Source organism: Sciurus carolinensis, chromosome 11 (assembly GCF_902686445.1).
Source record: "Sciurus carolinensis chromosome 11, mSciCar1.2, whole genome shotgun sequence".
Lineage (NCBI taxonomy): Eukaryota > Metazoa > Chordata > Mammalia > Rodentia > Sciuridae > Sciurus > Sciurus carolinensis.
This window is the reverse complement of record NC_062223.1, coordinates 33260689-33272774: the sequence shown is the minus strand read 5'-3', so window position 1 is coordinate 33272774 and position 12086 is coordinate 33260689. Positions and strand designations below refer to the sequence as shown.

The following is a 12086-nucleotide window of genomic DNA, read 5'->3' as shown; positions in this document are numbered from 1 at the left end:
TAAGCCATATGTGTAGACACACGAATACATATTTAGATGTGTAATTTTCTGTATTTATTTTATGCTTCAATAGTTTAAAAGGCTAATACACAGCCCTTGTAAAAATTAACTTAAATAATAAAAAAATAAGGTCAAAAGTACCAGGTTTCCCTTGGTCACTCTCTTGAATCCCATTTCTTAGAGGCAGTCACCATGAATGGTTTGTGTAATAAGATACTCTAGACCTTTCCCCCTACATTTTCAAGTATAAATGACCATGAATGCATAAACACAAACATGATTTTTAGTAGTTTGTATTTTAAACAAATATAGAATTATACTATACATATTTTTTATTTGCCTTTTCACTTACCATTATTTTTCCATTTAGTTAAGCTTCCACTCTTTTTTTCATGACTACATACTATTCCATTAAATGCATACATAGCTAACACTTAAGTACCCCTTGCTAATGCACCCTGATTTATTCATGGTAATTTTCAAATTTTATTGTGTGGCTATTACTATAACATATTATCCTGTAAATGGGCCTGCTGGTAGAAGGTAGAAGGTGACCTTTGGTTTACACTAAGGAAAAAGGTAGAAAAACATCCAGGTTGAAGAAACAATAGAGCACAACCAAGAAGCCACAAGTACTGGACAAGACTAGAGGACAAAGTGTGTATGAGTTCAGTGCAGAGGGTGAATGAGGTGAGTCACATAGCAATGCAGAAGAGGCTGTTTTAGATGTTCTAGATCAGGTTTCCAGACTTGCTTACTACAGTTTATACAACTTCCATTTAAAGAGAACTCATCTCCAAAAAAATTCAATGCATTCTAATAAAGTAAACTGTTCATTAACTGCTAAAAAGCATTATGTAAACATCCTATAAGTAAGAAAACCCATATATTAACTCATTTAATAACTGGCATCTGTCAACAAGCCTATTATAAACAGGATCAAATACATGGTGCCCCTCCTCCATTGTTCAAATCACCTATTGATATCTATGGTTTGAATATGGGTAATGTCCCTCAAAGCCCAAGGGTTAAAGGGCTTGGTCCCCAGGATGGTACTTTTGGGAGGTACTGTGAACCTTTAGGTCAAATGGGACAGTGGAACCCTAGTCTCATTCTCTCTCTCTCTCCTCATTTTTTCTGTGCTTCCTGGCTCATAATGTGACTGGTTTGCTCTGCCATGTGCTGTTGCTATGATGTTCTGCCCTCATCAGAGGCCCAAACCAATGGGGCCACCGCTCTTGAATTCAAACCTCCAAAACTGTGAGCTAATAAGTCTTTTCTTTTACAAATTTACTTGCCTTCAGTATTTCATTGTAGTAACACAAAGCTGACTAATACACCTACCACACTTAAATTATGCATCAGAAACATAACTAGTTATGGCAGGGACAGAAACTTCTCTCCCAAAGACTTCAGAATCTATTTTACTAAATATGCTCAAATTTAAAATTGAGACTAGTTCCACAAATGGCAACTATTTATTAAATCCAGAAAAGTATTTCATCTACTATTGGGTTAAAGCAATCTGTAAGGAAAAAAGATTTAAAATAAAGAAAGAATAAAGATTTTAAATAGAGTCAGAGGAGCAAACATAGGAAAAGAGTAAAGGCTACAAGGAAGTCTACCTCTCTAAAACAGAGGAAGAGAAAAGTGGGTGAAAGAAAAACAAAATCTAAAACCAAAGGCAATTCTATAGAATACTGTGAAATATTCATACATGGACAACCGGCAAATTCCATGAAAAGTACGTCTCCAGATGAGAATCAGGTACAAATTAACCCATTAAGTTCCAAGTTTTCAATTCTGTGAATATTTCAACAAAGCTGACATAGGCACATTAAAATAGGTTGAAAATCACAGTCTATAGCTTATATATAATTATTGTTATAATTACCACGTTATAACATAATTGTATTCTCATTATTCATTATATTAAATTTATATAATGTATTTAAATTTTTATATGTGTTCCACATGCGGGACAGTGGGACAAAATGTTTTAAACCATCTTTCCAAATTTGTAAAGTGTTTTCTCCCCACTTTGTGTATCTTTTGAGGAAAACTAGGCACTCACAGAGTCTACTGCCCTGAAAGAGCCTTCTCTGGAGGTTTGTTGGAAATATGTGGCACAAGGGTTTGTTAAGGTGATAGAGGTTTTTTGGTTGGTTTTGAGACTGAGTCTTGCTGTATTTCCCCACCAAGGCTCCAATTTGCAATCCTCTGGCCTCAGCCTTCCAAATAGTTGGGATTATAAGCACATGCCTCCACTGCCAGCATGTTATTTATTTTTAATGTGGTACAAATTTTCTTATACTCAAGTATGGTAGATGGATTATTGTTTTCGATTCCCCTTTTTAAAATTAGATATCCACACCCTTTATCAATAACTTTTATAAGGGAAGGCTTGCCCACATGACTTGTTTTGGTTAATGAAGATCTAACGCCAGCAGAGTCTTAAAGTATTTTTGGTAATTTGGCCTACTACTTTTGCTCTGGTGATAAACCAAGCGATGAGTAGGCTCCAGGTAGCTGCTGTCCCTTCAAGTTAGGCCTCAAAATAAACACATTTAGGGCAGATCTAACCAAACCTGCAGCCTGGAAGCAAGCTTAGTCAACCCACAAACCAAAGCAGAGGTGCCCAACCAACTCCAGTATAGACCAAACCCACCCCCAAAGACCTAGTATGAAAATAAACACTTACTGCTATAAGCCACTCAATAAAACTGGTTTGTCTTGTAGAATTGTTATGGCGATAGCTAACCAACACACCCAGTAATCTCATACCTAGTAATTTATCCTAAGTCAATCAGATAAACAGATTTTCAGAGCAATGTTTATTTTTTAAAATATTTTAAAATGTTGATAGACCTTCATTATATTCATTTATTTATATGTGGTGCTAAGAATAGAACCCAGTGCTTCACACATGCTAAGTAAGGCAAATGCTCTACCACTGAGCCACAACTACAGCCCAGCAATATTTGTAATAGCAAACAAAGCAAAACAAACCTGGAAATAACCTAACATCAAATAATAGAAAAATTGTTTTTAAAATTATGGATATAGCCAGGCAATTAAATACTTGAAACTGTTAAAAATCATGCTCTGAAAGAACATTAAAAAAGTCAGAAGATATTCATAATAGATTAAATTTAAAAAGCATAAAAAGAAAGATGCACTGTTTTTAAAATAAAGAATTATCTGTAAGTGGAGGAAAAGATCAGCTAAATTCATTTAAGAAATACAAATACTTCTGTGCTATTTTAGTATTTTTTGTTAAATAGTATATTAGATATGCTAGGAAAAAATGTACAACAAACACTTTCTCTGTATTCTTGAAACTAACAATCTATAAGGAAGACAGACATTTGAAAAACAGTAATCACAGGGCTTGGGATGTAGCTCAGTGACTGAGTGCTTCACTAGTATGTGTGTGCAAGTCCCTGGGTTCGATCCCCAGCACCACAAATAAGCAAAACAAAACAAAACAAACAAAAACACCAAAGTAATCATATAGATGGACATATAATTACAAACTGTGACATGCTACAGTATTAGAAACTGCTAATTATCCCTAGTAATTATTTCCCATTTCTTACTCAATTACAGTCCCTGAATTTTATCTGGTCATGGCTACCAACAATAAACCACATTTCCCAGTCTTCCTTGCTCTTAGCTGAGGTCATATGACTAAGCTCAGTTCAATGGGTTCTAACTGGAAGTGGTGCATGTAACTTCCATACTTAATTGCTCTTTGTTGTTTTCCCCCTTCTCACCAGATGGAGTTGCTATTTTGGACTATGATGTGGAAGCTTCTTGCTGAGAATGACAGAGCAACAAATAGGAGGAGCCTGGGTTCCCTGACACTGTGGAACCACTCTCCCCAGTCAGAGTCCACCTACAGAGCTTTCAGATGTGAGAAAGGAAATTTTACCATGTTTAAGCCACCTTTACTTGAGGTTTTCAGTCATTCATAGCTGAACTTAATCTTAAATGGCATAACTACGACGGAAAATGGAATGGTTCAAAGAGAGATTATGACAGAAATAGTTGATTTTGACTGATAGGAAGAGTTTCAGGGACGGCTCCTCAGAGGAAGCTGTGATGTGAATCCTGCCAGGTGAAGGGAGGTAGGATGGCAAACCGTTTAAAACCAGGGAAAACAAGGATACAACTTAGATGACTTAAGTCTGAATCCCCACAGGGCCAAGGAACAAACTGTGATACTAAGATTGCCTCTTGGGTTGGGTTGGGTTGGGTTGGGTTGGGGGTGTAGCTCAATTGTTAAGCACTTGCCTAACTTTCAAAAGGCCCTGGGTTTGATACCAAGCGATGCAATTTAAAAAAACAAAAACAAACAAAACCCACCACCATTTCTCCCACAAGATATTAGAATTAAAGCAAGCACTAGAGCAACTATGAGCTTTGGATCCAATCTCAAAATCTCTCTATTCTGAAAAGAAAAGGACCAAAGATGCCCGTCAAAAAGAAAGGCAGGGGGAAGTGGAGAAAGAGAACAAACCCTGTTAAGGAAATCAACAGCTGCCTCCCCACTCAGCATTGCTACTGTTTAAAGTAGTGGAACTCTCGGATTAGAGCGGTTCACACATCATGAGGAGAATGCCATGAGATTTTTAAAAGCTATCCCTGGCATAGAGAAGAGGTTAGTGTTAAAATTTCTTTGAAATAATGTGTGTTTATTTCTGATTCTAAAAGGGAAACATATTTACTGTGGAGAATTTAGAAAATATACAAAGGCGTATACAGAAAAAAATGAACCATGTGTAAAATCACCTTTCAACATTTTATGCTGACACTGTTTTGATACACACTTTCATGCCTACATACATAGAGACAAATACAAAAATGGGATTATAATGCATATAAAATTATATGTGCCTTTTTACTTATTTTATCAGGAGCACATTTCATTACCACTAAAGTAATGTTTTTTAAAGTCATGATTTTAATGGCTACATAATTTACCTAGCCAATCAAGTCTGGGTATTTTCTGAGTTATAACTGTCAACCACCAGTTAAAAGCCCTGTAGGTTAAGAAACTGACTTCAAAATCTGAGAGTTTCAACTGGGGCTGGGGCTCAATAGCACGTGTGAGGCACTGGGTTCGATCCTTAGCACCACATACAAAAATAAGCAAATAAAATATAGGCATGCTGTCTAGCTACAGTACAAAAGAAATTTTTTAAAAACTTGAGTTTCTATTCAGAAATCTCAAGTTACAGTTTGAAAGAACTAGAACCTTATACCAATAGTTCAGTGAAATACACTGAATTTCAGTCATGAAGAATGTTCACTAAAGACTATATTTTTCCAAATGAAGCACATTATTACATAATTAAATTTAAGGAAGAAAGTATCAAAGATCAAGGTCACAATAAAGAATAAGAACTAATAAGTGTCTATTGTAAGAATTAGTGATTACTTGCAATGTTTTATTTTTTAATAAAGCAAAATAAGAGAATATGTGTATCTATTACTTGTATAATTATGTTTTCAAATGGTATTGAAAATGCAGATGAAAAGAAAATGGAAGCAAATATTACAAAGAGTTAATTGCTATTAATTCTGGAATATGACATTATTCTTCATACTATAGAGCTTTAATCTTTCTCACAACCAAAAATTAATGTTAAATTAAGTATTAGTCATGTGAGTAAGGTAATTCAGATTTTAGAAAAATCAGTAAGTTTTGCCAGAGGCTAAGTGGATCTTTTGAGAAGGAAAAACAAAAGCTGGGCATAAAGCATTAGAAATCTATCCTAAAATAAAACTATTTTAAACTACAGCTTAATTAGCAATAGCAATGTTTCATGTTGGAAATAAGCCTGAGGAAGGATCAGCTTTTAAACTTTATGGCTGTGCTTCCTTCAAATACTATCCTACCTAAAAGTGATATTTTTCTATTCCATCAAGAAGTCTGTTTTAACAGTTAAGCAAATACTCCAAAAACTGCAAGACTGCATTTTGTTTCTGACTCCAGTTTTCTTTATTTTGTATACCTCAGGTTGTCCTGATGTTAGAAACTTTTAAGTCCAATTCCTAGAATCCAAACTTAGCTCAGCCAACAAGCAGAATTTGCCACCTGATGAAATATCTTACTGAACATAGATGGTTGCAATTTTCTACTAAGTGAGGTCCCTAGCAGGAAAAAAATTTAAAGAATAGAAATTACATAATAAACCAAATCTATAGTTCTCACAAACAAAAATTTCAAACAAATGCAGTGTTTTCCTTAATTGCTCCATTTCCCCTAAATGTAACCTTGGGTTGGCCTAACTGCAATAGCATCCCCCAACCCCCTATTCCACTCATCAGTTCTCACCTTTTTTCTCTGCCCAAACACGTGAATTTTTCAGCAAAACTGACTCACTCACTGGCATCTTGTCAAACTCACCCTGAAACTACAAGGAGACTCAGCGCTACCAGTATTCTAAAGCTAGAACACTTTTGCTAACACACATCATTTTTACTTGACAAAACGGAATCACATTCAGAGCCAAATATATATTAACAAACTGTTTGTAATTTTCCTTACAAATTCCTCCCGATTTTACTTTGGCAATTCCCTAATCTAAAATACCTACAGTCTGTAGGGAACACAAGATGGGGAAGCATAAGAATAAGAGTAAGGAGTAAAAAGCAGTTGTTCACTCTGCTTGGAAGATGATTTAACTCATGTTAACTCATCTTTTCCACATGGTCCTCAAAGTTTATTTCCCCTACAGTTAAATGAAAATGCAATTCAGACACAATCAGAAATCTCCAGGAATAAATCATTCATTGCTATTATTTCACTAAATGAAAGCTTAAAAAAATCAGTTACTGAGAACTATTTCATCAAAAATCTTCAGTAAGAGGTCACTAGCATGAACTATCAACTACAAATTGCTTTATCCTACATATTTACCTACTGCAGGACAGAAAATGCTCTTTTTAACCAGGGAAAGTGGTGAGGAAAGAACAAGAGAACAAATTCTTTAACAGATCACCACAGACATTTACTTATAGTTCTATCAATTGTCACACTCCACCTGGTGGCAGGAACTGCCTAAATTGGTGAGTGGAGGTCATTATAAAAAAAATTCCAAACAATACTTTCCAGATGTCTTTGGGAAAAAGCAAGACACTATATACAGTAAGTCTAACAAGTTTCTGCCAGTTTTTTCACTTAACTGCAGGTAAATATCTGATAAAGATTAAAATGGAAATATGACAATACCTAGAATGGGGGACCAAACATTCAAAGAGCCACTGAACAGCTGTTCTCGCTAAGTAAATTAAATGTCGGCCTGGGCCTTTACAACAGGTAAGAAGACACACACAACAGCTACAGAACTCTACCACACACGCCCGCTAACTTTTCGTACCCTTCCCCTATGGGTAAACCATAGAGTTTAATTAACACAGTTAACGGCAGCCTGCCACGTTGCTTTTAGATGTTTGCCAGTAACATATACCCATGGGATACTCTACAGACTGATTTCAACCAAAAATAAAAATAGATAAACAGAGCTCAAACAAAATTAAAACCGAGTCTGGCTGCCCACACTTATTTTCACACATGAGGAAAAATAGCAGCTCTCTTAGAAGCCTGGAGCAGACATATCTTTAGAACACAATGTTAAAAATACAACACCCCCCCCCCCACTTCCCTACCTGTTTCTCACTCAAAGCTGTGATTTTGGCTTGGAGTTCATGAAGCTGTTTCTTTAAGTCAGCATTCTGATTGGAAAGAAAAAATATCTGTGAGAAAGATATTCATTTGTTAACAGAATAGTAGCAAGAAGACTATGCATACTGTATTACAAATGATGAAGCAACCTTAAGCATTTAGCCAACTGAATTTGTCATGCATTAAATTATAATCACAGTATCACCCCCTAATGCAGAAATCCTAAATGTGGGCTCCTAGCACCAGAATAGGAGCAGATTCTTTCAACTGTTTTAAATTATAAGTTGTTTTATATTTTAGCCTCTTGCTCTATAAAAGTACCTTTTTACTAAAATACTGTTATTCTTTTTAGAATGTATCAGTTGACAGAAAACCCGAAGCTCCACTAATCAGACAAAACCAGGAAAATGGAGGTTATAAGTATGCATACACTGTATGCTTAGCAGCATTATCAACAAAGATAAGAGGTTTTTCTCTACTTGTCCTCTCCCTTATTTAGTAAAGTACATTTGTTATTTTAGCCTAGATTTGAAAAGCTGTCAGTACTCTTAACTGCCTTAACACACTACATCATTCAAATTAACACACTGACTACCAGGGCATTTTCTCAGTTCTAAAATTCTAGGAATCAAAAAAAGGAATACTATTTTAGATGAGACACACTGAGCATGCTTGTCTTTTACTCAAGAAGGGAGGTGAAAATTTAAGTTTTCAAATGTTTAATGTAGCAGGAGAGCCTACTAGCAGACTGAAGCCCCACCCCACCTCCTCACCCAATGAGACTTTTACTTGATCATTTCACAGACACTGCCTTTACACACTTCATTTATCCAATCTAGTCATCTGTTAAAAGTCCTCCCCCTCTAATGAGTTTAAAGTTTACTTAATTAGGACCTTTTTTTTAATTTGACAGTACTGGGAACTGAACACAGGGGCTTATACTTGGTATTGGAGCACTCTACTACTGAGTTATACCTCTAACCCTTTAATTTTTTACTTTGAGACAGGGTCTCGTGATGTTGCCCACACTAGCCTTGAAATTGAGTTCCTCCTGCCTCAGTCTCCCACACAGATGGAATTACAAGGATATACCATGGCATCCAGACCCATGGGAACTTTTTAAAGTGTATTTGGTGGAAGGCTTTTCTAATGAGTTCACCTATAATGCTGTCCCACAAGTTACTGGCCCTCAGATTCTTCTGTTTAAGACTATTTTTACATGATCACAAACTACATTAGAAAGGCTAGCTTCTAAGGATACTTCAGGTGCTGATAACATAGCTTACCACATTAACTACGAAAGGACCTATTAATCCAGGGTCTATGGCCTCTTGACTCCCTAAATCCTATTTAAATTGTACATATACCAAAAAAATAAAAATAAAGAACTTTGTCATGAAGTTCGACTGTCAAACAGGACTAAATGTGGGTTACCAATGCCAGCATTAAAATACAATGCTCACACAATTGAGTCCTAAATTTGTGGAGATGAACACTATTTTTTTCCAATTCCAAAAATCAGTCTGCCTCAGCACCATTCTTTAAGAATTTATCTTACTTTACAAAGAAGCATATATGATCCACTGCTAATGTTGCAAAAGAAACACTGCCTGAATAACAAATATAAATCTTCAAAAGACAGAATAACTTTTGGGGAAGATTTCTCTTCAGAAGAAAATGCCCAAGTCAAAAACTCCTATGAAAATGTAAAGAAATTTAACCTTTTCTAGACTATTATTATATAAGATATTTCTAAAACCCTCTTTGAAGGGTTCTTTCAAAAATAAAAAAGTTTAATATTTTCATAATTTTATTCTAAAATTCTTACATTGAGTGATTTAGGTCAACTTTCAATAATTTTGAGACTAAAGAAACCCTTACAAACTCTGATTTTGAATAAGTGAACTTATGAAAATGAAATTTAATTTATATGAAGAATACTGCCAGGTGTGGTGGCATACTGAGATTACATCTGTAATTCCAGGAACTCAGAAAGGCTGAGGCAGGAGGCGGTCACAAGTTCAAAGCCAACCTCAGCAACTTAGTGAGACCCTGTCTCAAAAATTTTAAAGGGGCTGGGGATGTAGCTCAGTGGTAAAGCTCCCCTGGGTTCCATTTCCAGTACTGCAAAAAATAAAAAATAAAATATATTAATAGTATTAATATTAACTCTCAATATTTCTCCCAAAATACTCAGAGCAATGAACATAAAAGCAAATTAACAATAACAAAGATGAAATGATAGCTATATTATAGTACAATGACTGGATATTTCTAAACCCATAAAATATGAAAAACCAACATGCTAAAGATATTTTCTGTTAGAGATGAAATAGTTCTTTAAAACTTAAGTACCATCTACATTCAAATATTTTATGGTCATTTTATTTTAAATTATTTTTTAATTTAAAAATTAAGTGACTGAAAATTGCAAAATATTTTACCTGTGGATCCTGCTTCATTTGAGCAACCAGTTTCTGATAACAGAGAGAGAGAAAAAACCATTAGTATTACACAGCAATGCTGTAGGGCTAATCAGCTTGGGCCCCAAAAATCTAGGGTTTTAAAGTCAACACACACACAAAATAAAACACCACCACAATCAGAAGAGACAAAAAAGATTCTGTGATCTTTGTGAAAAGTTAACGAAGCACTTTTCTTAATAGGAAAACAAAATAACCAAACTATCACTTTCCATTTGAAATGAAAAAAGTACCTGATTTTTAAATGTGGAGACAGGGATGGAAGGCAGTAGCTTTTAAAAGGCAATTTAAACAAGGTGGTTACTCACAAGCTAAGCATCCTCTAACATGCTGTCACTGTCTAAAGTCCCAAGCAAGACCTGGAAAGAGCTGCACCCATACAAAACCAGCCTGTTTGGGTACAACAGAGTACCGATTTGGCAGATGTATTGAGTTGATTCTCACAACAGAGAGAGGCTGATGTCAGCTGTGACTTTGCCACTGTCTTCTATCAAGGTAGGAGGGGACTCAGGGAAGGATATGTTCAGTGGACCAGTGATACTCAATATTTGAGAACAAGAAAGTAGAGGAATAATGCAAAACTCTACCCACCTATATTCCTCTGGAAAAAAGAATGAGACCTTCATTAGGAAAATGAAAGCCCGACAAATAACCAAAAATAAATGTCATTTGATCTACCAACTTGTAAAAATATTGCTGTCCAAAGGTAGCAATAACCTTGGACAGATAAATTTGAAGGATAAAGGAATATCAGAGGGCTGATTCCTGAAAGTATCTGGGAATAAGCTATTCTCTGAGTTTCACATACAATGGAAAAATCTTAACAAGGCACTTTTAAATTGTCAAACTCTTACTGTTACTTAAAGGCACAAAAGGATCAATTAATATACTATACTACAAACAGTACAATAAGGTCCTTACAATAAAAGGTCCAAAACTGCTATTTTAAAGAGTTGTTAAACAGGGCATGGTGATGTGTGCCTGAATGCCAGTTGGATTAGGAGGCTGAGGCAGAAGGATTCCAAGTTCAAAGCCAACCTCAGCAGCTTAGCCAGGCCCTAAGCAACGTAGCAAGACCCTGTCTCAAAATAAAAAATATAAAGGGCTGGGGATGAAGCTCAGTGGTGAAGAGCCCTGGGGTTTTCTTGGTCCCAGGTACCAAAAAAAAAAAAAAAAAGTTATGTGTACCTTTTAGCTTTTCAGTCTACTCTTTAATGTCAAGCAGTCAGCTAGCAATCTTGCTCCTACTGTTGTGACTCCCTCTTAACAGCCCTGAACCCCAACTTAAATTTGGTCCTTCTGATCAGCATGTGATATACTCACTGAACTAATTTTAAGATGAGTGAATAGACTGAAATAACTTAAGAAATCCCCCTTGAGTAAAACGTATAATCTTTGGTGAATAACAAAGATTGTGACATTTATTCTACTTGGACAAAAGACTTTCTTCCTGGTGTTAAGACACATTCTGAATAGCTGAGGTTGCCAACCATGTGACTTCCAAATACACAAAGTGAATGTCACTATGTTCTACTTCATATTTGACAATAGTAGCTCATCTATATCCTAGATTTAAATCTACACAGTAGTAATAAAACACATTCTAAGAGTCCAACAGAATTCAAATTCAAGGTTTGCTAGGCACAATGGCACATGTCTGGAATCCCAGAAGCTCAGGAGGATGAACCAAAAGGATCACAAGTTCAAAACCAGCCTCAGCAACTTAGTGAGACCCTGTCTCTAAATAAAAATATTTTTTAAAAAAGGCTGGGGATATGGCTCAGTGGCTAAGCATCCCCGGGTTCAATCCCAGTATCAAAAAAAAAAAAAAAAAAAAGAAAGAAAAAAAAGAAAGAAAGAAAGAAAAGAAAAGAAGCACAAGGTTTTATATAATTTTACAAATCTAGCCA

General features: G+C 35.5%; 1 protein-coding gene across 20 annotated transcripts in view; it reads right to left on the bottom strand.

Annotated features, from left to right (window-relative positions):
* Positions 1-12086, bottom strand: part of Phf21a (PHD finger protein 21A) — a 174531-nt gene that overhangs the window by 121730 nt on the left and 40715 nt on the right. For 11 of the 20 annotated variants that reach the window (XM_047515857.1, XM_047515847.1, XM_047515849.1 and 8 more), the window contains 2 exons: positions 10138-10170; positions 7678-7764 (listed from right to left, as the gene is read on the bottom strand). In XM_047515857.1, the coding sequence (XP_047371813.1) occupies positions 7678-7764; positions 10138-10170 (120 nt within the window). Of the gene's footprint in view, positions 1-7677; positions 7765-10137; positions 10171-12086 lie in introns of those variants that run through there. The other 9 variants (XM_047515860.1, XM_047515866.1, XM_047515858.1 and 6 more) reach the window with 2 other exon arrangements.